The 27,110-nt window shown below is 37.8% G+C and overlaps 1 protein-coding gene across 1 annotated transcript; it reads right to left on the reverse strand.

Annotated features, from left to right (window-relative positions):
• Nucleotides 1-617: 617 nt before the first annotated feature.
• Nucleotides 618-25,473, reverse strand: Gm5934 (predicted gene 5934). The gene is made up of 8 exons (NM_001100444.2): nt 25,351-25,473; nt 19,671-19,737; nt 19,097-19,131; nt 15,852-15,977; nt 15,476-15,539; nt 3,868-3,949; nt 1,332-1,430; nt 618-1,012 (listed from the first exon to the last, which is right to left on the reverse strand). The coding sequence occupies exons 1-8, from the start codon at nt 25,445-25,447 to the stop codon at nt 944-946; spliced, it is 639 nt and encodes a 212-aa protein (NP_001093914.1). The 5' UTR covers nt 25,448-25,473; the 3' UTR covers nt 618-943.
• Nucleotides 25,474-27,110: the final 1,637 nt, after the last annotated feature.

The following is a 27,110-nucleotide window of genomic DNA, read 5'->3' on the forward strand; positions in this document are numbered from 1 at the left end:
TAAGAGGCATCAAGGCCTGACACTATTACTGATGCTATGGTGTGCCCACAAAAATGGACCTATCATGACTGCCCTCTTAAAGACCCAACCAGCAGGTGAAAGAGTCAGATGCAGAAATTTACATGCAACCAAGGGACAGAAGCTGGGAACCCCTGTGGTTGAATTAGGGAAAAGCTAGAAGAAGCTGAGGAAGAGGAGTTGAAGGAGGAGGACCAACAGTCTCAAATATCCTGGAACTCCCAGGATCTCTCAGACACTGAGCCACCAACCAGGCAGCATACACCAGCTGATATGAAGCCCCCAACACATATACAGCAGAGGACTGCCAGGTCTGGACTCAGTTAGAGAAGGTGCATTTAACTCTCAAGAGACTTGAGGCCACAGGGAGTAGGGAGGTCTGGTGGGGTGGGGATAGGATGGTGGGGATAACCTCTTAGAGATGAGGAGTGGGGGTGTGGGAGCATGAGGCAAGGAGGTATGGTATGTGGAACAATCAGAGGGTGGACAAGGAGGGGGATAAAGTCTGGACTTTAAAAAAAGATTAAGGAATAAATTTTAAATAATTCACTACATTAGTGTGTGGAAGTTCGGTACAAAGGACTAATTGCCACTCACTTATTCATTTAGATTTTGTTTGGAATTTAATATAAAGAGGCTCTTACACTTAAATAAGAAAATGATTAAAGATGTTTAAAAATAAAGGAGTTCTATTTTGACTCTGAAGGTATACCTCCTATTTAACTTTGTAATCACTTCACGGGGGTTAACTTCCTTCTTAGAATCTTCAGAATTACAAGGATTAAAGAGCCTTTCAAACTCTGTTTCATAGGAGACAAAAATGTTAGTGAATTTTTTATTTGGTTACAATGTACCAGCAAGTGAGAAATATGTATGCTTCATTAGTCTGAAGATGGGAAAAGAGAAGAGTACTTCAGAGTATGCTTCATAATGTCTCTTCACCATCTACATCAAAAAGCATATCATAGTTGTTGGTCTCCATGTTCATCAAACCCTAAAACAGAAAAGCACTTCTTACTAAAGAAACTCCCAAGGATACAAATATGAAAGATTCTGTGCAAATGATGTATAGATGTGCTATGTTTAGTTAAGCAGGATAATTTTAGTGTTAATAAACTATGAGGTACATCTGAGGTCAAATTCCCAATTTATCATTTCATGTCTTGAATAATTCCTACAAAGTCATTAGGATTTTACAGATAATATCAGTCACTTCAGTAAGAAATAATTCAAAATAGCAAGTAGTTAAACTTTTTGATTCCTAAAACATATTTCGTTTCCTAAGGACATTTTATGGACCATGTGCAACATACCTCCATGGACTTCTCATGCATGTCTTCAATTGCTTCCAGGGTCGGACTCTGACTACATTCGGACAGTTTTAATGCTTGTTGTTCTTTTTGATAATTGTTCTACAAATGTAAAATGAAAACATTACTGTAACAATTCTGTTCATTTTTGTTGTTACTGCCATGCAGCATGAATGCTAGGCTAACAACCAACCACTTAATGTATTTCCAATACTAAAATGATTACGTGAGCAAAAATAATTCCATATGAAAAGTAAAAGGAATAGTTTTCCAAGTGATTTAACATTTTAACAACTATTATGACTAAATATACTTATATTTTTAAGTAACATGAAATACAATTATACTACCAATTGTGGGTTAATAAAACTTTTTTTATGAGAAATTGTTTGCCATGCTGCAGAGACTGGCCTTAGCCTCTCAAGTACTTAAGTTTATAGGCATGCACCATGTAAACATGAACTTGGTAAAATCCTAGCCCTGGAAGCTTCACTCTAGCTAGTGTTAATGCTTTTACCATATGGTGGCCTCCTTTTTCTAACTACCAGAAGTAATCCCAGGAGGTGGTTCATTACCTCATCTCTGTATCTACCCCCCACCTAAGATGTATGTGCCATGTCTTCTACTTTTTCTTCCTTTCTTAAGGATGCCTTATACTTATTCTTTACTACGTCCAACATCTTCACTTTTCTCAACTATTGTCAAGAGTTTCAGCAATTGTAACTGTTATTTTAAATTCATGACTTTAGCTGGTCGTCAGTGTAATGCCTATAAAACTAACTTTTATAAAGTTTGAGTTAGAATGATCACAAGATCATGAATAGTCTTGATCACTTAAAGATACCCTACCTCGAAATAAAGTGTAAAAAGATGTCTGGGGACAAAGTTTAGTGGTAGATTTGTTTTCTCTAGGTTCCAATCTCAAGTAACACATGGAAGTAGTAATATAAATTTCTCTTTGTATTCTTTATGTTGGCAGACAACCATGGTAATTTGCATTTAAAAAAATTAAGACAAGCCATTTCCACCTTTTCTCGTTGTGCTACTAGATTCCTATTTTGTCCTTTATTCACTGTGAACAGTTTTGTACCTCACATTTCCACTCAAATCATCCTGATTAAGTACAATGACCTGCACTTTGTGAAGTTTCCCTTTAAAAAATGTACATGTGCATACATATGGAGACAAAGGATTAATATTGGGTGTCTTCTTTGGTTGCATCCCACTGTTTGGGAGACAGGGTCTCAATGAACCTAGAGCTCATCCATTAGGCTACAACTGGTGGCTAGGAAGCTCTGGGAATATTCTTATCTCTGAACTAAATCTGAGTTTGGTGGTTCTAAAATGCTCACCACCACACCAACTTTTATTGTTGTGGTGGTTTGTTTTTAGTTTTGCTAGTTTGTTTTGTTGTTGGTGGTAGTGGTGGTGGTGGAGGTGTGTGCGTGCATGCTTACTCAGGGAATATAAACTCGAGTCTCCATGCCTACAGTGAGAAAGATTACCAAATAAACCATCTTCCAGCCCTGCAAATCTATTTTATTTGGCCAATTAGCAACATATGACAAAGTTAGTGAACTTTTATTCCTTAAATGTTTTCCTTCACTCATGGTAGTTTTATTTGTACCAATTGTTCTCTTCCCTTACTGGTTCACTCTCACCCCCCACCCCCACCTCATGCAGAATTACAAATATTGAAGTACTCTGGGAGTCTGTCTTTAGACTCCTCATATACATGGATGATTACTCCCCCTTGAAATTTCATCCAGGGTTCAAGGTTTAAAAATTGCCTTCAATTGGAGTATTCATTTACTTTTTATCTTTAGTCTCTATCTCTTTCCAGAACTGACTCATAATGGCGGCTTCCTCAATGCCTTCCCAGGCAGGAATGGATCTCCTGTTCATTTCAAATTGAATACTTCTCAAACTATTAACCAATCAAATAAAAAATAGTTAATATGGTCATCATCTCAGATCTTACTTGGAAACTATGTGATGACTACAGTCATTGGTACAGTAATGGAGAGATGATCTAAAATAGTTTGGTGATATTCTTCCACAGGAATATTCTTCCAGGGCTGTTGAGAAAGGTTGTTTCTATCCACTGTTGTTACTAAATTTGTACTAAGTTTAGGATTGTAAGAACTGATTTGCCAGTTTGAGTTGGCTTTCGAATATTAACAACAGAGTCCAGATGACACCAGTAAGTAAGCTTTCTCTCTCCTTTCAACTGTACCTGAGGCTGACATAGTGTGCTTCCTTTTGTAGAAACTGGTAATCCTCTCTTCATCTTTCAGCAAAAGTCTGCCTCTTGAAAATTTATAATCTGGTCTACCAGAAAATACCTAGTGGTTTTCATTGATATAGTATGTGATCATATTTCTCTGCTTTACAATTCAGTAGGACTAGAACAGAACCAAGGATAGATAGATAATGAAACTTAACTTCGTTTCATGTGCCCAACACAAGGCTAGTTTCTCCATTCCTATTTGATACTTAGTTATTCTAGGTTAATTATAAAGTTAGTTATGATACCAACCACTGATTTTCCTTGTTCTTCATTGAATTTCTGTATATCCATATCAAACTTCTGCTCACACAATTTGTTGTTGATCTTCTTTCTGTAAAGCACAGTAATAAAAGCAGTCACATTTCATACCAATATGAAAAAGAACACTCAAAACAAATTAAATTAACCATTTCATACTATAAAAAGAAAATCAGCAGTAAAAAATTATCTAATGGGAAATCATTATAGTTTTTTTCCCTGAAAGATTATTAGAGAAGTCTTCTTTTATGTTTTAGCTTTTCAAAAATTAAAGAAGTTTTAATACATATATATCTTATTTTAGAAAATTAATTGTATTTCAAAGTATTTTTTCACTATGTTCTATCAAATATAATGTCTAATTTATTTTCCTATATTGATTCAGTTAAGACTTAGTGCAAAACGTAAGTCAATTAAAATATACAAATTGTCTGCATATGTAATTGATTTTTTTCCATATTGTTAAACATAATAAACAACAAATTACACTTCTAAGATTTTGTGCAAGACTTCTGTGTTTCCACAATGAATGTAAATCAAATTTTAAAATCTCATTAACAGGTACTTAAAGTAGAAAATAAAAATTTTCACAGATTTCTAAGATTTAGATTTAGTTTCCTTTAAGGCATGAAGTTATAGGGTTAAATGCTTAGACAAAATCAAAGACACACATTTTTACTAAAAGCTCAGTAATGTTTTTTTTTTTCAACTTCAGCCACATATAATTTTTAAAATGATACAAATGTGACCCTACAAAACTAACAACTCTACCTCTCCCATTTGTTCGTTTGCCAAACTCATTCTAATTTCTGGTTGCATTTTTTTTGAAAGAATCTTTGATATAAGTTTCCATGTGTTTTCTCTTTATGTGACTCCAGGTCCAAGGTGTCTGAAATAATCATCTTATATGTATGGGCAACAGGCACATATGTGGTGCACATATGTACCTGTAAGCAAAACACTAATACACAAATATGTCTGAAAAATAGGTATTAAGAGCATTGTTTCTTAAGCCATTTAAGACGTTTTGGGTCTATGATCCTAGTCTAGGAAGCTTAGCAGGAGATTTCCAGTGTAAAGGACAACATAGGTTACATAGGAAATTTCCAGCCAGCCTGACATACATAGTGAGACTATATATCAAAGACAAATTATTATCCTCTAAGAAAGCTCATGCAACATTCAATTACATATAATTTAAAATAGATTCTTTGGGATCTGAGTTTCATTCCCTCACTGGTTAGTAAATTTGTCTTTCACTTTCAGTTACATAATTCATTTTATAAAAATCAGTGAGGGGATTGGTGAGATGATTCATCAGTTAAGAGCACTGGTTCCCTTCCAGAGATCTGAGATTCGAATCCCAGCATCCACAAGGTTGCTCAAAACCTATAACTCCAGTTCCAGGGAATTCAATGCCTTCATCTGGCCTCATCAGGTACAAGACATACAAGCTGTGTACATACACACAATCAAGCAAAACAAACATACCCATAAAATAAAATTAAAAAAAAAGTAATAAGGGTTATATTAAAGAATTCATTTTTCCATTGTGTCATATAAAGAAAAGCACAGAGGAGTTTTAGAAAAGAAACTGACTTAATATAAAATTAATACTGGGTCAAAGAAATACTGTTGCATGTACAGAATTTTGTATACATATCACTTAGCTTTGAATACATGGAATGTAGAAAAGTTTACATCATTTTTTCCTCTAAAAATCCCTTCAATGCAGTTATGAAGATGCCTCAGTAATAAATAGGGTTTACTGTGAAAGGAGGATGTTCGCAAGTTTGATTCTAGTACCCATTTAGAAAACTAACCATGGATGGTTGCTTCTACAATAGCAGCACTGTGGTAGGCAGAGTGAGAATTACTAGGATTTGCTGGCTGCTTATCTAGCTACATGTTCAGTGAAAGAGCAGGTCTTACCGGAATAAGGTGGAAAGAAATAGAGCAAAACCCAACATCCTCCTCTGCCCTCCACATGTGTATATATGCAACACAGACACAAATATACGAAAAAATTAAAATTAAGTTTAATTAATGTCACACCTGTTGAAAAAGCACCATTTTCACTTCTGTACCACAGGCAAAAATAAGTCCATGATGCTAAATCAAAAATATTTGCAAGAGTCCGTGTCATGAGTAGATCTTGGGTGCTGACCTAGTCCCACAATACCCAGAGTAAGCTCAAATCCCAGGTGCTCTAACACTCCCAGGATCACAGGAATGGCCCCAACATCAGGAGTAACTGAGTCCCTAAGGATCCAGGGACACAGGAACTCCTGCCTTTCCAGTGGCATGGATTCCTTCTGGTCTGAAACTGCACCTGGATCAGACCTGGGGTACTGGCTCTGCACCCACTCTTAAAACACCCAGAGGGAGCACGATTCCCAGGTATTCTGAAATGCTCAAGATCACAGGATCACAGAGGAAGCTCGACTCCAAGGAGATCAGACACACCCAGGAACACTGGAGTTCTGACCGAAGAGCACAGCTGAGGGCACAACATCTTTCCCAACACCCTGTGTATCTGGGACTCCCCACAAGAACCAGGGAAACAAAATCATCCTCCCGGCCAGAGGCACAGGTTCCTTGCAGTATGCAACTGTGTCTAGAGAAAACCTAGGGCTCTGGCACCCCACCAAATCTTGCAACACCAAGAAAAAGCTTAACCCCCAGGAGCTCTGACACAGCAGGATCTCAGGAGATTGGTCACACCAGGATTTCAAGATCCAAGAGGCAGCATGACTTCCAGGAGCTCAGACACCCCCAAAATATCAGGATCCCAGGATCCCAAGATCTCAGAGACAGCTGGACTCCTATGAGTTCTGACACAACTAGGATTACAGGAGGGACAGGCTCCAGACAGAGACAGCAAGGGAAGGTAGCACCAAAGAAAATGAGATGGCACGAGGTAAGTGCAAGAATATAAGCAATAGCAACCAAGACAAGTCGGCATCATCATAACCCAGTTTGGCCACCAGAGCAAGTCTTGAATACCTCAACATATTGGAAAAGAAAGATTCAGATTCAAAATCCCATCTCATGATGATGATAGAGGTCTTTAAGAACAAAAATAGTTCCATTAAAGAAATACAGGAAAACAGCTAGAAGCCCTTAAAGAGGAAACACAAAAATCCCTTAAAGAGTTAAAGAAAACACAATCAAACAGGTGAAGGAATTGAACAAATACCATCTAGATCTAAAAATGGAAATACAGAATAAAACCTCACAAAGAGAGATGAACCTGGAGAAAGAAAACCAAGGAGACATAGATGCAAGCATCTCCAACAGAATACAAGAGATAGAATAGAGAATCTCAGGTACAGAAGATACCATAGAAAACATTGACACAACAGTGAAAGAAAATGCAAAATGCAAAAATCTCCTAACCCTAAACATCCAGGAAATCCAGGACACAATGAGAAGACAAAACCTAAGGAAAATAGGTATAGAAGAAAGAGAAGATTCCCAAGTCAAAGGGCCAGCAAATATCTTCAACAAAATTATAGAAGAAAACTTCCCAAACCTAAAGAAAGATGCACATGAACATACAAGAAGCCTACAGAACTCCAAATAAACTGGACCAGAAAAGAAATTCCTGCCGACACATAATAATCAGAACAACAAATGCACTAAAGATAAAATATTAAAAGCAGTAAGGGAAAAAAGTCAAATAACATAAAAAGGCAGACCTGTTAGAAATACACCAGACTTCTCACCAGAGACTATAAAAGCCAGAAGATTCTGGACAGATGTTATATAGACCCTGAGAGAACACAAATGCCAGCCCAGGCTACTATACCCAGCAAAACTATCAATTACCGTAGATGGAGAAACCAAAGTATTCCATGATAAAATCAAATTCACACAATATCTTTCCACGAATCCAAACCTTCAAAAAAATAGATGGAAAACTACAACACAAGGAGGGAAACACTACAACATACAAAAATCAAGAAAGAAATCTTCTTTCAACAAACCCCAAAGAAGATAGCAATATAAACATAATTCCACCTCAAACAACAAAAGTAACAGGAAACAACCAACAGTCACTGGTCTTTAATATTTCTTCATAGCAATGGATTCAATTCCCCAATAAAAAACATAGAGTAATAGACTGGATACATAAACAGAACCCAGGATTTTGCTGCATACAGGAAACCCTCCTTAGTGACAAAGACAGAAACTACCTCAGAGGAAAAGTCTGGAAAAAACTTTGCAAGCAAATATTTCCAGGAAACAACATGGAATAGCAATTCTACTATGGAATAAAATCAACTTACAACCAAAAGGTTTTTGTTATTGTTTTTTTTTTGTTATTGTTTTTTTTTTTGTTTTGTTTTTTTTTTTAAAGATAAGGACTGTCACTATACTTGTCAAAGGGTGAATCAACAAAGATGAACTCACAATTTTGAACAACCATGCTCCAAATGCAAGGGCAACAAAATTCATAAATGAAACTTTACTAAAGCTCAAAGTATATATTGTACCCTACATAATAATAGTGGGAAACTTCAACACTCCACTCTCAGCAACGGACAGATCCTGGAAACAGTAACAAAACAGAGACACTGTGAAACTAACAGAAGTTATGAAACAAATGGTTTTAACAGATATCTATATCTATAGATATCATAGAACATTTTATCATAAAACAAAAGAATGTGCCTTCTTCTCAACACCTCATGATGCCTTCTCCAATACTGACCATATAATGGGTCACAAAACAGGCTTCAACAGATATAAAATATTTAAATAATCCCATGCATCCTATCAAGTCACCACGGACTAAGGCTTATCTTCAATAATAATATAAATTATCCAGGCATGGGGGCACATGCCTTTAATCCCAGCACTCGGGACACTGAGGCAGGTGGATTTCTGAGTTCAAGGCCAGCCTGGTCTACAAAGTGAGTTCCAGGACAGCCAGGGATTCACAGAAAAACCCTGTCTTAACCCCCCAAATAATAATAATAATAATAATAATAATAATAATAATAATAACAATAATAATATAAATAATAGAAAAACCATATATATACACGTGGTAGGTGAACAACAGTCTAATCAACGATAACTCGGTCATGGAAGAAATTAAAGACTTTTAGAGTTTAATGAAAATGAAGCTACAACATATCCAAACTTATGGGACACAATGAAAGCATTCCTAAGAGAAAAACTAATAGCTCTGAGTGCCTCCAAAAAAGAAACTGGAGAGAACATACACTAGCAGCCTGGCAGCACAGTTAAAAGCTCTAGAACAAAAGGAAGCAAATTCACCCAAGAGGAGTAGAAGGCAGGAAATAATCAAACTCAGGGCTGAAATCAAACAAGTGGAAACAAAAAGAACTATACAAAGAATCAACCAAACCAGGAGCTGGTTCTTTGAGAAAATCAACAAAATAGATAAACCCTTAGGCAGACTAAAGAGAGGGCACAGAGTCAGTATCTAAATTAACAAAACCAGAAATGAAAAGAGAGACATAACAACAGAAACTTAGGAAACCCCCCCCCAAAAAAAAATTATCAGATCCTACTATAAGAGCCTATACTTAACAAAACTGGAAAATTTGGATGAAATGGACAACTGTCTAGACAGATATCAGGTACCAATTTAAATCAGGATCAAATAGACCCTGTAAACACTCCTATAACCCCTAAAGAAATAGAAGCAGTCATTAATAGGCTCCCAACCCCCTCACAAAAAATAAAAGCCCTGGATCAGATGGGTTTAGTACAGAATTCTATCAGACCTTCAAGGAAGACCTAATACCAATACTCTTCAAACTTTTATGCAAAATCAAAAGAGAAGGAACACTATTCAATTTTCTATGAAGCCACAATTACACTTATACCCAAAACATACAAAGACCCAAATGAAGAAAGGAAACTTGAGACCAGTTTCACTTATGAATAATGATGCAAAAATACTCAATAAAATTCTGGTAAACCCAATCAAAGAACACGTTAAAATGATCATCCTTCATGATCAAATGTTCTTCATCCCAGGGATACAGGGATGGTTCAATATATGGAAATCCATCAGCGTAATCCACTATGTTCTTGCGCGCGCTCGACTGGCCAGGAAGAACGACGCTGCAACAGGATCCTTCTGCACACGTTTATTGGGAGAGCTTGATTGTAGAGGCGAAAAGACCTCGAGCCCAGAACTGGTGCTGCTTTTATAGGCCTAGGACAGGCGTTCTCTCTCATCTGATTGGTTAACTTTGTCTCTCATCTGATTGGTTAACTTTTGTCAATTCTCAAAACCTCACCTTGGCAAAAGAACCTTTACTGGCTATGTATGTGTGGTGGCCAGCTGTAGCCAACTGCCACTCTGCAACTGCCACTCTATAACTGCCACTCTGTAACTGCCACTCTAACTGCCACTCTAACTGCCACTCTGTAACTGCCACTCTGTAACTGCCACTCTAACTGCCACTCTAACTGCCACTCTGTAACTGCCACTCTAACTGCCACTCTAACTGCCACTCTGTAACTGCCATTCTGTAACGGCTTCCCACATCTCCTCCTTTTTGTTTTAATAAAATGAGGCTGGTCTAGGCCTGTGCAATTACGTCCATCCGCCGTGGCTCCTGTTTTAGGTCATTCCTCTAATGTCACAGCCTTTCCTGTCATAGGGTAACCCTATCGCCACTGGGCCCCGTGTCTTAGGTTGGTCTGTGCATGAGGAAAGTTGCCTGTCTCTGGATACCGCAGTGCTGTGTGACAGTAACTGCTAAATGACCTAGGGCGAACTCTGCAAAAGAGGCCAGCCAAAAAATGAATTAGTGGGGAAATCATGATCACCCTATTGATGAGCAAGAGCTGATCAATGATCGTTGAGTCTCTCTCATCCCAGTGCCATTGGGTTCAAGAGCAGAGAACTCAGATGCCAACTAATTCTTGAGCATAGATAACCAAATTTCAGGGGAGGTGCCGTTTTCAATAGCTAAAAGTGCCTGAGTTATAATCACCTTGTCATGTTTTTGTTGGGTTCTGAATTTGCATACCAACCAGAGCATGAACACCAGTCCACAGCATATGGCAGCACCAAACAAAATCACTCCCACCCATTCCTTAAAGTAAGAAAAAGCAGAGGTAAGCCAAGAGGTAAAGTCTCCGAGGGTCACTGGTTCCACTCTGGTCCCATTAAGGTTCAGGATCTGCATCTGCAGCCTCGTCTGCAACCTCTCCAGCTCCTGCGACCAGTTCCCCTTCAGGTAATTCGATAGGTCTGTACTTTTAATAAAAGAATCATTAATATACCTAATGGGAGTAGTGCACACATGCGGAGTGGATGCCACATAACTCATTTGTATGACATCCATCATCTGTTCCATGTTATGTTGTAAAATATCCATTCTCTGATTCACTAACATTAACCCTGAGGCGATATGAGAATCTGCCCTTTGCAGGGTAAGCAATGCCTCAGACTTTTTTTTGTTTTTTGTTTTTGTTTTGTTTTGTCTTGTTTTTGCTATCTGACTTATAGTGTCAGCAGTATTAATTTGATCTGCCCAATTAGAGATAATCTTTTTCTTTAAAAAAAATTACAGGGTGTAAAAGGTTTATCCACATTATGCACAAAGCATAATGTATAATTTAAATGAAAACTAGTATTCTTATACACCCATGGTTCTTGAGGAGTTTGTCGTGCATAAGGCACATCCAAAAAACATTCCTTTGCAAAAAACAAAGGCTAGGTAGAAGAATTGGAATGTACCGGTAAAGGTACTGGCCATGATCTTACTATGGCCCATAAAGGTATACTTATCCCGGTCTCAATCATCAGGAGCAGGACCATCTTGATCTTTCACGGTCCTTGTCAGTCATTCTGGGACCCACAGCTGTTGTCAATGATCCTGGGGAAACAAACAGACCCTCTCGCCCACGTCAACACCGTCAACACCGTCAACACCTGTGGGCAATGATTTCCACGCCCTTATGGCAATCTGATTCACCTGCTCAAACACCTGCACTGGATATCTTGTCTGTTGCTGTGCAAAGCGACCTTGACCAAGCAGCATATCCCTATCCCATGCTGGATTTCCTGCAGCAGAGTTAGCCACTGCCTGTTCATTTGCAAATTCAATAAGGAAGGCTTTCCAATCTAAATACTGCCCAGGTGAAAGGCATGCCTTCCTCCTCCTCTGCCTCGGCTCTTTTATTTTGTCTTTTCTGTCCACCTGATAACACTGTGTCTCCTTTCTTTTTCCTTTTTCTTTTTAAGCCCTTCTCCTCTTCCGACATACTTTCTTGTTGCTCTGTAAGGATTTTCTGACCTGTCTTGACTGCCTCTACACACAGTTTCAAACAGTAACAGAGTCCATATATCAGAACAAACAAGACCAAAACTATCAGACCTACCCACAAAGGGTCAATAGGAGAAAAAAGCATAACTCATGAACCTTAACTTGTCCCAAAACCGGGAACCTTAACTTGTCCCAAAGCCAGGAACCTTATTGTCTCAATCCTTTCTTTCCTTCCTTTCCTTTCCCTTTTTTTTTTCTTTCCCCTTTCTTTTTCTTCACTATTTCCTTTTCTTTATCACTGATTCCTTTTATTTTTCCTCCCTTTTCTTTTCCTTTTTATTCCCCTTTAACCCGGGGATCAATTTGGGAGACTTACCAGTACCACCGTTCCTCAGCTGAAGAGTTCTGAATTCACGCTGTTGAATCCTTCTCAGCAGCCTGTTTTACAGGAACCTTTATTACCACCGTTCCCCAGCTGAAGAGTTCTGAATCCACGCTGGATCCTTCTCAACAGTCTGTTTTCCGGGAACCTTTATTAACCGCTCCTTCCCCGTGATGCAGTTCTGAATCCTCCCTGTAGCAGGGGGTCTTCGCTCGTGCCTGAAGATGTTTCTTTTCCCGGGTTTCGGCACCACTTCTTGCGCGCGCTCGACTGGCCAGGAAGAACGACGCTGCAACAGGATCCTTCTGCACACGTTTATTGGGAGAGCTTGATTGTAGAGGCGAAAAGACCTCGAGCCCAGAACTGGTGCTGCTTTTATAGGCCTAGGACAGGCGTTCTCTCTCATCTGATTGGTTAACTTTGTCTCTCATCTGATTGGTTAACTTTTGTCAATTCTCAAAACCTCACCTTGGCAAAAGAACCTTTACTGGCTATGTATGTGTGGTGGCCAGCTGTAGCCAACTGCCACTCTGCAACTGCCACTCTATAACTGCCACTCTGTAACTGCCACTCTAACTGCCACTCTAACTGCCACTCTGTAACTGCCACTCTGTAACTGCCACTCTAACTGCCACTCTAACTGCCACTCTGTAACTGCCACTCTAACTGCCACTCTAACTGCCACTCTGTAACTGCCATTCTGTAACGGCTTCCCACACTATGTAAACAATCTTGAGGAAAAAAAAAACAGTATTATCTCATTAGATGCTGAGAAATCATTTGCAAAAATTCAACAACCCTTCATGATAAAATTCTTGGAAAGATCACGAAGTCAAGGCCCATACCTAAACATAGTAAAAGCAATATAGAGCAAACCAGTATCCAACATCAAAATAAATGGAGAGAAACTTGATGCAATCCCACTAATATCAGACAAGACAAGACCACTCTCTTCCTACCTATTCACAGTAGTATATAATATAGTAGTATTTTATAGTACTAGAAGTTATATACATAGCAACTATATAACAAAAAGAGGTCAAAGGGATAAAAATTGGAAAGGAAGAATTCAAAATATCACTATTTGCAGGTGATATGATAGTATATGTAAGTGACCCCCAAAATTCCAACAGAGAACTCCTAAACCTGATAAACAAATTCAGCAAAGTGGTTGGATATAAAATTAACTCAAGCAAATCAGTAGCTTTCCTCTACTCAAAGGATAAACAGGCTGAAAAAGAAATTATGGATACAACACCCTTCACAATAGTCACAAATTATAATACCTTGGTGTGACTCCAACCAAGCAAGCGAAAGATCTGTATGATAAGAATTTCAAGTCCCTGAAGAAAGAAATTGAAAATCTCAAAAGATGGAAAGATCTCCCATGCTCATAGATTGGCACAATTAATTTAGTAAAAATGGCCATCTTGCCAAAAGCAATCAACAGATTCAATGCAATCTCCATCAAAATTTAAACTCAATTCTTCATAGAGATAGAAAGAGCAATTTGAAAAATCATTTGGAATAATAGAAATCCAGTATATCAAAAAACTATTCTCAACAATAAAAGAACTTCAGGGGGAATCATTCCCGAACTCAAGCTGTATTATAGAGAAATAATGATAAAAATGTATGGTAATGGAACAGATACAATTACTTCATGAAATTCACAGGCAAATGGATGGATCGAAAATATATAATCCTGTGTGAGGTAACACAATCCCAAAAGTACAAACATGGTATGCACTCACTGATAAGTGGATATTAGTCTAAAAGCTCAGAATACCCAAAATGTAATTCACAGACCACATGAAGCTCAAGAAGAAGGAAGACAAAAGTGTGGGTGTTTCAGTCCTTCTTAGAATGGGGAACAAAATACTCCTGGGAGGAAACATGGAGATAAAGTACAGAGCAGAGACTGAAGGAATGACCATCTAGAGTCTGCCCAAACTGTGTATCCATCCCATATACAGACACCAAACCCAGTCACGATTGTGGATGCCAACAAGTGCTTGCTGACAGGAGCCTAATATGACTTTCTCCTGAGAGGCTCTGACAGAGCTTGGCAAGAACAGAGGCTGATGCTCACAGCCAACCATCAGACTGATCATAGGGTTCCCAGTGGAGGAGTTAGAGGAAGGACTGAAGGATTTGAAGGGGTTTGCAACCTTATAGGAAGAACAACAATATGAATGAACCAGACCTCCCAGAGCACCCAGGGACTAAGACATCAACAAAAGAGGGGGTCCCATGGCTCCAGTGCATATATAGCAGAAGATGGCCTTGTCAGACATCAGTGGGAGGTGAGGTCCTTGGTCCTGTGAAGGTTCAATGCCCCAGTGTATGTACATGCAAGGGTGGGGAAGTGGGAGTGGGTGGGTGGGCGAACACCCTCATAGAAGCACAGGGAGCGGTAATGGAATAGGGAGTTTCTGGGGTGAAACCAGGAAAGGGCTATTATTTGAAATGTAAATAAAGATAATATCACATAATAAATAAATTAAATTAAAATAAAAATATTCACAAAATACTACATATAAATAAGTCATTAAGATGTCATATAGTATGTTAATCAATATTATCTAATATATAAATTATGTTAATACAATATAGTTTTAAACAAATTACATATCCAAAAATGTACCTTCAAAATTTCCCAGTATATTTTGTACTGGAGATCTGTGAAGTAATTAAAGCTTTACAAAGTAAGGATGCTGGGGATACTGTTTGATTGCTCAGCTTTTGTCCTACAAGCAGGACGATGAGAGTTTGACCCACAACATTACACCCTCCAAGAAAACCATTCAAATTAAGGATTAATCTTATAGAAATATTGTTTATAGTATATATCATATTTCAATTATTAATATACATTACTTGCTATACAATCAATTAAACTTTTCTGGAAGTACTTACACTAAGAAGGAAATAGTAAGTTTGAACATATTACCGTATATCTCCAACTACTTCTTCAGGATTTGCATTCCCATCATCATGAGTTACTGGATTCTGTACTGGGTTCGTAATAAAACAAGATATTAAAACAATTATGTTATTTTGCAAATTTTAATGAAATACTTTGTGATCATTCAGGCATAGTGCCAACATTAGGTTTTAAAGCAGATCTATTATTTGCCTAGAAGTTAAACAAAATCAAGTAATGTCTAATTGTCATCTAAAAATATGTTTTAAGCTATTTATTTATATGTTGTGATTAAAGACAAGAGATACAATATGAGATTTTTGATCTCCTTTACAAGCCTAAGAAGAACAACTGAGAAAAAAAGGAAGTGTAACATCAATGCCCATCATTAAATATCTGGTACCTTCCATAAGGTCCAATTCTGAAGCATTCCTAACTTGCTGTTCACCACTTAACAAATTCCAGTTTTCCATTGGTGTCTCTACAGAACGTGCAAAACGCTGCCATTCCTCTGAGAAACTTACGTTTTCTGATTTAAAATAAAAAAAGAAATTTTCTCAAGCCATTTGAATAAAAAATCACTTAAACAAATAGAATTGAAATATAAAATAACATTAAGGAATGATTTTTACAAAAACAGCACTTCATAATTGCATGAAGGGTTTAAAGATAAAACCATATTTCTATTACCCTCTGATTTAATACTAAAGACTTTAGTATTTAAACATGGAACACAATAGTTGGCTTCAAAGATAGCCATTAATAACCTTAACTTTAATATGTACACATTTTTAAAAAGAATTATTTAAGTTGAATAAAGTATCTTGGTCTTCCTTACTATAAAAGAATAGAGGTTTGTTATTTTTTAGTTTAAAACTCTCTCTCTCTCTCTCTCTCTCTCTCTCTCTCTCTCTCTCTCTCTCTCTCTCTCCCTCTCTCTCTCTCTCTTTCTCTCTTACACACACACACACACACAGACACACACACTATGATGGCTTTAACTGTGACTTCAAGTGGGTTTATATCTAAAAATAGGAGGATCTGCATGTTGGTCCCATTCCTGCAATGTTTTTGATAAGTTAGAGCAAATGTGTCTCTATCTCAATCTCCAAATAAAATCATAGTTGCTATTATCACAACCAAGCTCCTCAATCTTTTTCATCGAAATATAAATCTAAATTATAAAGTTCTGGCTGGCTGGACATATATTTCACTGCTACAGCAAGAAGCTCTGGGTTCAATCTTCAACTATGAAAAACCCCCACAAATTTAAAAAGTAAAAAATAAAACAAGCATGTTTCCTCAGGTCCCAGTACATTTGTAAGGCTGAGGACTTCAGTTTCAAGGCCAGTTCAAGCTGCACATGAGGTTTCAGACACTCCTGAGATACAGAGTTAGAGCTTACTTCCCTAAACCAAAACAACACATAAATAAACACAGCCTGGCCTGAAGTATGTCTGAAGTTCCAGCACTTCAGAGGCTGAGAGGAGCCTCGGGATTTTGAGGCCGTTTGGATCCTATATATACAAATTTCGGCAATCTGGCCTTTCAACACCAGGTAGAAGAAAATGAAGACTCATCTTCAGTTTGTTTTCAATTAATTTCTGTCGGGTAGCAGCAGCACAGAAAAGGTTCTAGTCTGTTTCTGCCACTAACTGACCTTCAGTTTACTCACACTTCACATCCCCAGGCCCAAGGAAGACTTTCGGGGTCTCCAATTCCATGGCCTTTCTGCTTTCTGCTAGATGCTAGGCTTTTCAAACTCCTGCCCTTAGTGAAGTTCTCCGTTTTTCACCGCAGAGGTCTGAGTGGGTAAAGTCGATTGTGAACCCAGCAGCAGTGCTATCCGGAGTCCAGGGAGGGTCACCTCCTCTCCTTACTCTGGAAGTAACACCTCCGCCCCGCCACCTTCACCCCACCCGGACCCCCACCTGAACCATTATTAACCATCTTTTAACAGGTCACTGACTACCTCCACAGAGACTTCCCCCTACCATGCTTCCTCAAGAAACTTCCCTTCCTCAAGAACTCAGCTTCGTGGCCACCACAAAGCATACTGGGTAACAGGGTTTGGGCAGCTGTAAAACAATCTCAGCCAAGCCCCTTGCTGACTGGCCGTGTTTGCACATGCTTACAAAAGTGAGAGAGGCTCTATCAGTCATCTGTCATCCAAGCAGCAAAAAAGAGGTAGTATTTTACCTGCCACTACTACCCAGAAGCTTTCCATTTTCCAAGTTTGCAATACTAACTTGAAAGTTAAAATAAAATGAACCCCAAAGAAGACTCTCCTACTTTGTTTCAGTTGAAGGGGCTGTTAAGTGTATTTCGGATTTGTTTTATTTATTTAACTAACGTGCTTTTGCATGTTTGTATTTGTTCAACATGCATGTCTGGTGCTCATAGAAACTAGAATAGGATGCCAATTCCCCTGGATCTAGAATTACAAATGGTTGTGAGCCATTATATGGGTCCTAGGAACTAAATCTTGGTTTTCGAGCAACAAGTGGTCTTAATTTGAAAGCTATCTTTCCATCCCTGTCCTGTGTGTGTTTTAAGGTATGCTGGATCATTTCTCGCGATAGATGTTTATTTTTAATATACAGTGGAGATTATAGAAATATGACACTTTCCTAATATTGTCTATTTCCAGAAAAAGAAAAAAAACATAATTTTAAAGGATTCTGTAAATCATAAAAAGAGATTCAGCAAAAATGATGTGTATACATTTCAGTATATGTGTGCAGAAGAAGGCTGTATTCTCAATCATATTCCAACTTACATTTTTTGTTTGTTTGTTTTTCCAGACAGGGTTTCTCTGTATAGCCCTGATTGTCCTGGAACTCAACCTGTAGACCAGGGTTGGCTCAAACATAGAAATCCCCCTGCTTCTGCCTCCCAAACGCTGGGATTAATGGCATGCGCCACCACTGCCTGATCCAACTTAAATCTTCAGAGAAAGTGTCTCTCTGAATCTGCAGCTCACCAACGTTACTAGCCTGGCTAGCCAGCTAGCTATCTCTACCTACTCAGCACTGGACTGCAGCCTACATTTTTAAAGTGGATTCTAGGTCCCCACCTTAAGTCCATATATTTTCAAGGAAAGCACTTTACCAAGAGAGCCATAATTCTAGCCCCTCTGCAAGGTTTGTTATGTTGCTGTAGCCACTGTCTTTTTATATGGGGGGGTGTATTTCTCTAATCATGACTAAATTTAGGTTCCTAAAATGCTTAATGCTGGTTTTGTTTGTTTCCTTATAATAGCCAATTGCATTTCTTGCTCACTTTACAGTTAATTGGGCAAACTGGGAAAACTAACATTTCATTTGCGAGGCTTATTGCTGTGTTTTGTTTGTTTGGTAGGTGTTTTGTTAATTTCATGTGTTGGTTGGGTTTTGTTTTGCTTTGTTTTGTTTTTTCACCACTGAAGATGAAACTCATAGCTTTTACATGGTGCTCTACCACTGAGGTACACCTTCAGCTAATCTTTGTTTCTGAATGTTGGGTGAGTAGTCATCTGTTTGTGTTTTAAAGAAAACTACAATTACTGTGAAACCTAAAATTATCCTCTTATGCTGTAGGGTTTATAGAGATCTGATGCCATCTTATGTCCTCTTCAAACAACAGGCAAATATCTCCAAAAACACCTACCTCCAGATTTATTCAACATAGTGTCTTGTTCATCTCTGTGAAGAAAGGACAATAAAATTTTAAAGCTAGAAATATAGTGGACTGGTAGAGCATTTGCCTAGCACACAAAAAACGTTACACAGGAACTTCTTTTAATTATTTAGAATAAATATATAATGTTTGGTTTGGAACAAATGTCATATGCATATAAAATACATGGCAGACAACCAAAGTGAACCTGAATTATATACTTTTAACAATTCATACATTTACACCACACAGTAGTTTATTCATAACTCTCCCACACTTGCTGAGACCCTTCTTCTTCCCAGATGGTCCCCCTCTTATTTTTATTATGTTTCTCCTTTTGATTGTGTGTATATCTGGGAAGATCCCATGCAGGCGGGTATATTGTCCTAGTTGGTATGTGTTTGTGATGACAAGGACTTAAGGACCCCAAGCTGGGCTTGAACTCAATATATAGCTGCATCTGACCATGAATTGTTGATTTTCCTGAATCTACTCCTCCAGTGAAGGGATCACAAACACTACTTTTGAAGTACTCTATTGAACTGGGAAAAATTGAAAATATTACCTTATATTTTCATCTGCTTCTACGTGAGGCGGCATATTCTCATGTTTGCCAAATGCTGGCCTCTTTACTATATTGACAATAGAAAATGGAAACATTTGAAAGTATGTATATAAGTAATAGTTAATAAAGTATTTTCAATTTGCATTTCTCTGGAAAAACTGCCCACGTGAGTTTTTCAAACAGCTTTTATAAATGAAATAATTACATCAAGGATATTGAGGATACAAGGAGAAAACAAAACTTAAGGATAATAGGTATAGATGAGAAGTAAGATTTCAGACTTAAAGGGCCAGTGAATATCTTCAACAAAATTATAGAAGAAAACTTCCCTAACCTAAAGAAAGAGATGCCCATGAACATAAAAGAAGCCTACAGATCCCCAAATATTTTAGACCACAAAAGACATTCCTGCCATCACATAATAATCAAAACACCAAATGCACACAAAAAAGAGAATATTAAAAGCAGTAAGGGAAAACAGTTCAAGTAACATATAAAGGCAGACCTATCAGAATTTCACCTAACTTCTCCCCAGAGACTATGAAAGCCAGACGATCCAGGACAGTTGACATACAGACCCTAAGAGAGCACAAATGCCAGCCAAGGCTACTATACACAGTAAAACTCTTTTACCATAGATGGCGAAAACAAGGTATTCTATGACAAAACCAAAATTACACAATATCTTCCAACAAATCATGCCCTTCAAAGGATAATGAAGGGAAAACACCAAAACAAGGAGGGAAATTACATTCTAGAAAAAGCAAGAAAGTAATCTTGCAGCAAACCTAAAAGAAGATGGCCACATGGACAAAATTCCATTTCTAAAAACAAATATAACAGAAACCAACAACGACTTTTTCTTAATATCTCTTAATATCAGTGGACTCAAATCCACAATAAAAAGACATAGACTAAAAGACTTAATGTGTAAGCATGACCCAGCATTTTGTTTCATACAAGAAACAAACCTCACAGACAAAGACAGATATTACCTCAGAGTAAAAGGCTAGAAAACAATTTTCCAAGCAGATGGTCACAAGAAACAGGCTGGAGTAGGCATTCTAATATCAAATAAAATTGACTTTCAACCCAAAGTTATCAAAAAAGACAAGGAGGAACACTTCATATTCATCAAAATTAAATTTACCAAGAGGAACTCCCAATTCTGAACATCTATGCTCCAAATGCAAGGGCAGCCACATTCATAAAAGAAACTTTAGTAAACCTCAAAATACACATTGCACTGCACACTATAATAGTGGAAGACTTCCACACCCCTCTCTCATCAATGGACACATCCTGGAAACAAAAACTAAAAACAGACACAGTGAAACCAACAGGAGTTATGAAACAAATGGATTTAGTTGATATCTATAGAACACTGTATCCTAAATCGAAAGGATATCCCTTCTTCTCAGTACCTCATGAGGCCTTCTCCAAAACTGACCATATAATCAGTCACAAAACATGCCTCAACAGATATAAAAATATTGAAATAATCCCATGCATCCTATCAGATTACCACAGACTAATGCTGATCTTCAATAATAATATAAATAATAGAAAATCCACATATATGTGGAAGGTGAACAACAACCTACTCAATGATAACTTGGTCAAGGAAGGAATAAAGAAGGAAATTAAAGACTTTTTAGAGTTTAATGAAAATGAAGCTACAACATAACCAAACATATGGTACACAATGAAAACAGTAATAAGAGAAAAATACACAGCTCTGAATGCCTCTAAAAAGAAACAGGATAGAGGATGCAGGAGCAGCTTGACAGCACAACTAAAAGCTCTAGAACAAAAGGAAGCAAATTCTCACAAGAGGAATAGAAGGCAGGAAACAATCAAACTCAGGACTGAAATCAACCAAGTGGAAACAAAGGAACTATACAAAGAATCAACCAAACCAGGAGCTGGTTGTTTGAAAAAATCAACATGATAGGTAAACCCTTAGCCAGACTCCGTAAAGGGCACAGGGACAGCATCCTAATTAACAAAACCAGAAATGAAAAGGGAGACATAACAACAGAAACTTAGGAAATCCAAAAAAAATCATCAGATCCTACTACAAAAACCTATACTCAACAAAACTGGAAAATCTGGATGAAATGGACACTTTTCTAGACAGATATCAGGTACCAAATATAATTCAGGATCAGATAAACCGTAAAAATACTCCCATAACCCCTAAAGAAATAGAAGCAGTCATTAATAGTCTCCCAAACAAAAAAGCCCAGGATCTGATGGGTTTAGTACAGAATTCTATCAGATCTTCATGAAGACCTAATACCAATACTCTTCAAACCATTATGCAAAATCTAAAGAGAAGGAACATTATTCAATTTGTTCTATGAAGCCAGAATTACAATTATACTCAAACCATACAAAGACCCAATGAAGAAAGGAAACTTCAGACCAATTTCCCTTATGAAAATTGATGCAAAAATATTCAATAAAAGCCTTGCAAACTGAATCCAAGAATACATAGAAATGATCATCCATCATGATCAAGTACACTTGATCCCTGTGATGAGGGATGGTTTAATATACAGAAATCTATCAACTTAATCCACTATAGAAACAAACTCAAAGACAAAAATCACATGATCATTTCATTAGATGCTGAGAAACTTTTTGACAATATACAGCACCCATTCATAGTAAAAGTCCAGGATATATCAGGAATTCAAAGCCTATACCTAAACATAATAAAAGCAGTAGACAACAAACCAGTAGCCAACATCAAACTAAATGGTGAGAAACTGGAGGCAATCCCACTAAAATCAGGGACTAACCAAGGCTGCCCACTTTCTCCCTACCTATTCAACATAGTACTTGAAGTCCTAGTCAGAGCAATTAGACAACAAAAAGAGAACAAATGAATACAAATTGGAAAGGAAGAAGGCAAAATCTCACTATTTCCAGAAGATATGATAGTATATATAAGTGACCCCAAAAATTACACCAGAGAAATCCTAAATCTGATACACAGCTTCAGTGCATTAACTGAATACAAAATTAACTCAAACATATCAGTGGCCTTTCTCTACAAAAAGAATAAACAGGATGAAATAGAAATTAGGGAAACAACACCCTTCACAATAGTCACAAATAATATAAAATACGTTGGTGTGACTCTAACTGAGTAAGTGAAAGAAGGATCTGTATCATAAAAATGTCAAGTCTCTGAAGAAAAATCAAAGAAAATCTCAGAAGTTGGAAAGATTTCCCATGCTCATTGATTGGCAGGATTAATGTAGTAAAAATGGCTATCTTGCAGAAAGCAATGTAAAGATTTAATGCAATCCCCACGAAAATTCCAACACAATTCTTAACTGAGTTAGAAAGGGCTATTTGCAAATTCATCTGGAATAAGAACAAAACCTAGGATACCAAAACTATTCTCAACAATAAAAGAATCTCTCCTGGAATCACCGTGCCTGATCTCAAGCTGTACTATAGAGCAATTGTGATTAAAAACTGCATGGTACAGGTATACTGATAGACAGGTAGATAAATGGAATAGAACTGAAGACACAGAAATGAACCCACACACCTATTGTCACTTGATGATTGACAAAGGAGCAAAAACCATCCAGTGGAAAAAAAGACAACATTTTCAACAAATGGTTCTGGCTCAATTGGCAGTTAGCATGTAGAAGAATGCAAATTGATCTATTTTCATCTCATTGTACAATGTTCAAGTCTAGGTAGATCAAGGAACTCCACATAAAACCAGAGACACTGAAACTTATAGAGGAGGAAGTGGGAAAGAGCTTCGAAGACATGGGCACCGGGGAAAAATTCCTGAACAGAACAGCAATGGCTTGTGCTGTAAGATTAAGAATAGACAAATGTGACCTTATAAAATTGCAAAGCTTCTATAAGTCAAAGGACACTGTCAATAGGACAAAACAGCAACCAATAGATGGGAAAAAAATCTTTACCAATCCTAAATCAGATGGGGACTAATATCCAATATATATATAAAGAGCTCAAGAATCTAGACTCCAGAAAATCAAATAACCCCATTAAAAAATGGGGACAGAGATAAACAAAGAATTCTCAACTAAGGAAAACCGAATGGCTGAGAAGCACCTAAAAAATGTTCATCATCCTTAATTATCAGGGAAGTGCATGTCAAAATAAACCTGAGATTCCACCTCATACCAGTCAAAATGGCTCAGATCTAAAACTCAAATGACAGCAGATGCTGGCGAGAATGTGGTGAAATAGGAACACTCCTCCATTGCTGGTGAGATTGCAAGCTGGTAAAACCACTCTGGAAGTCAGTCTGGTGTTTCCTCAGAAAATTGGACATAGTTCTACTGGAAGATCCAGCAATACTCCTCCTGGGCATATTCTCAGAAGATATTCCAACTTGTAATAATGACATGCTTCACTATGTTCATAGCATCCTTATTTATAATAGCAAGAAGCTGAAAACAACCCAGATGTCCCTCTTCAGTGGAATGGATACAGAAAATGTGGTACATTTACATAATGAAATACTACACAGCTATTAAAAACAATGAATTCATGAAATTCTTAGACAAATGGATGGATCTGGATGATATCTTCCTAAGGGAGATAACCCAATCACAAAAGAACACACATGATATGCATTCACTGATAAGTGGATATTATCCCAGAAGCTCAGAATAACCAAGATACAATCTGCAAAACCCATGAAAATCAAGAAGAAGGAAGACCAAACTGTGGATACGTCATTCCTTCTTAGAATGGGAAACAAAATGCCCATGGAAGGAGTTATAGAGACAAAGTTTGCAGCTGAGACTAAATGAATCCAGAGACTGCCTCACTCAGGGATCAATCCAATAAATAACCAACAAACCCAGACTTTATGGCAGATGCCAACAAGAGCTTGGGGACAGGAGACTGATATAGCTGTCTCCTGAGAGGATCTGTCAGTCCCTGACGAATACAGAAGTGAATGCTCACAGACATCCATTGTACTGAGCACAGGGTCCCCAATGATGGAGCTAGAGAAAGTACCCAAGGATCATAAGGGGTTTGCAGCCCCATAGGAGGATGAACAATATGAACTAACCAGTACCCCCAGAGTTCCCTGGGACTAAAGCACCAATCAAATAAAACAGATGGTGGGACTTATGGCTCCAGCTGCATATGTAGGAGAGGATGGCCTAGTATGTCATCAACGGGAGGAGAGACCCTTGGTACTGTAAAGGTCCTATGCCCCAGTAGTAAGGAATGCCTGGGCCAGGAATTGGGGGTGGGTGTGTTGGGGGCAGGGGGAGAGGTGAGAGGAGAGGGGATTTGCAGAGGGGAAATAGAAAAAGGGATAATATTTGAAATGTAAATAAAGAAAATATACAATAGAAAAAAGGAATGAAATAATTTATTTGCAGGTATTATGAAATAAATTCATGTTTTGCTAACATATAGGAACACCGTTCATGTCTTTTTCTGGGGTAAAATCATAGCAAGTTATCGTTTCTCAACATATTATGTCTACAGTGCCAAGAGTAGGTATATGCACTGCTAAAACTCGGGTATAGGAATATATAGATATAGGTAAAATTAGAAATGAAGTATATGAAAACTTAGAAAAGACTTCTTCCATTGCAGGTGAGTTGGGAAAGGTCTAATGAACTTCAGGACACAATCAATACTGAAGACTGGATACCTTCAGAATGAGCCTGCTCTTCTTCTTCATCTGAATCAAAGTCAAGAAGTAATAAGTAACCATCCTTTGGTATCACCCACAGTTTCTTAATAGACATTTTTCTCTTAAGCGCTCAGTTGTCTTCTTTATTAAAAAATAAAAATAAAAAAGAAAAAAGAAAAAAATGTAGTTATCTAAATCCAAAGGTATCATTTAAATAGTTAAAAATATCAAAAAGTCAAATAATTATATAATTATCTTAGCTCATTGAAAGATTGTTTCTTTTGATTTTTAACACTTATATTTTTAATAATTTGTCTTTATCAGAGAGTTTTGCATACATATTCAATAAGGTCACACGTGTACATGTGTGTGTGTGTGTATGTGTATATGTATGTGTATATGTATACACACACACACACACACACACACACATACACACACACATACACACATATATATATGTGCTTCCCCTTACAATTTCCTTCATGTATCCCATTTATCATGTCCCTCTCCCTCCCAACTTTGTTTTAAAATCTTCTTTAACTTACTTATTTTAAATCCTTCTTTAGAACCCAAGTTAACAATCTACCATTTCTCAGTTTAAAAAAGGCAAAAACTGGCCAGCCTTTAATACGTGAGTCCTACCTTTCTTACCAAAAATGATGAGCAAAATGTGTTTGCATTTAAACTTTGAGGCATCTGAATTTTGGTACTATCTCCCACAGATTCTTTTTAAACAAAACATCAGCAATTCCGATTTTCAGTATATCTCAGTTTTAAAGTAAATTCATAGTATTATCCAGAAAGATGATGAACATGGTAACTATATATTCATGTCAAGAAGACCCAATGCTCAGTCTACAACAAACACTCACCACCACTACCCACACAGAAAATCCTTATATTGAAGAAATTTGGGATTGGGGGAAGCCGAGGATTTCAAACATCTGAAGATTGTAAGTTAAAGGCCAGCCCAAGCCAGACCAGTCTGAGCTACAAAGGAAAATCCCATCCTACAGAACTAAAACTGAGAGAAAAAGCTGAACTTGGTGGTCCAAGTCTTTAATCCCAATACATGGGCTATTAGACAGGAGGATCCCTGTTCAGAATCCTTCCCAGATTACTTATTAATCTCTTGTAATGTCTCCTCTTCTTCTTTTCATTCATTCTTCCTATGCCACTCCCCTCTCTGCAATGCCCATACAGTCTATACCAAAGGAACACACCGTAGAGAAGACAATGAAGAGGGAGGAATCCTCAGTGTGTTTTAATTGGATCCCGGACAGCACACAGGGCAAGCGCCAATTTGGACCCTAAGGCTCCTTACAGCACACAGGACAAGCGCCAAGGCTCCTCACTCACAGCCCCATGCTCCCCCGACCCACAATCCTGCAGCCAGCTCTCTGATCCTATCCCAAGACCCATGATTGTGTCCTCCAAGGGTTCACAATCTTCTAAGGCCCTGACCTGTTCAATCCTCTGCCATGAATATGGTCCTCCACCTTCAGTTAACAATCAGAAGCCATAGGAAATGGCGATCATGAGGCATTTCCTCACCTAGTGGCCACCTGGGCCTGATATGCCCCACCCTGTCATACCTCGATTAACTGTCCAACAACCCTGAGCAGAGCCGATTATCACTTAAAGGTTATCTCAGAGGTGAACACCTTCACAACTGCACCCTTCTGTGCTAACCTCCTCAATGGTAAAAAACCGTTGTCAGCAGAGATGCCTGGACTGAGGATTTTGAGGACCCTTTGTGATGCAAGCTGGAGAAA

Source organism: Mus musculus, chromosome X (assembly GCF_000001635.26).
Source record: "Mus musculus strain C57BL/6J chromosome X, GRCm38.p6 C57BL/6J".
NCBI classification, from domain to species: Eukaryota; Metazoa; Chordata; class Mammalia; order Rodentia; family Muridae; genus Mus; species Mus musculus.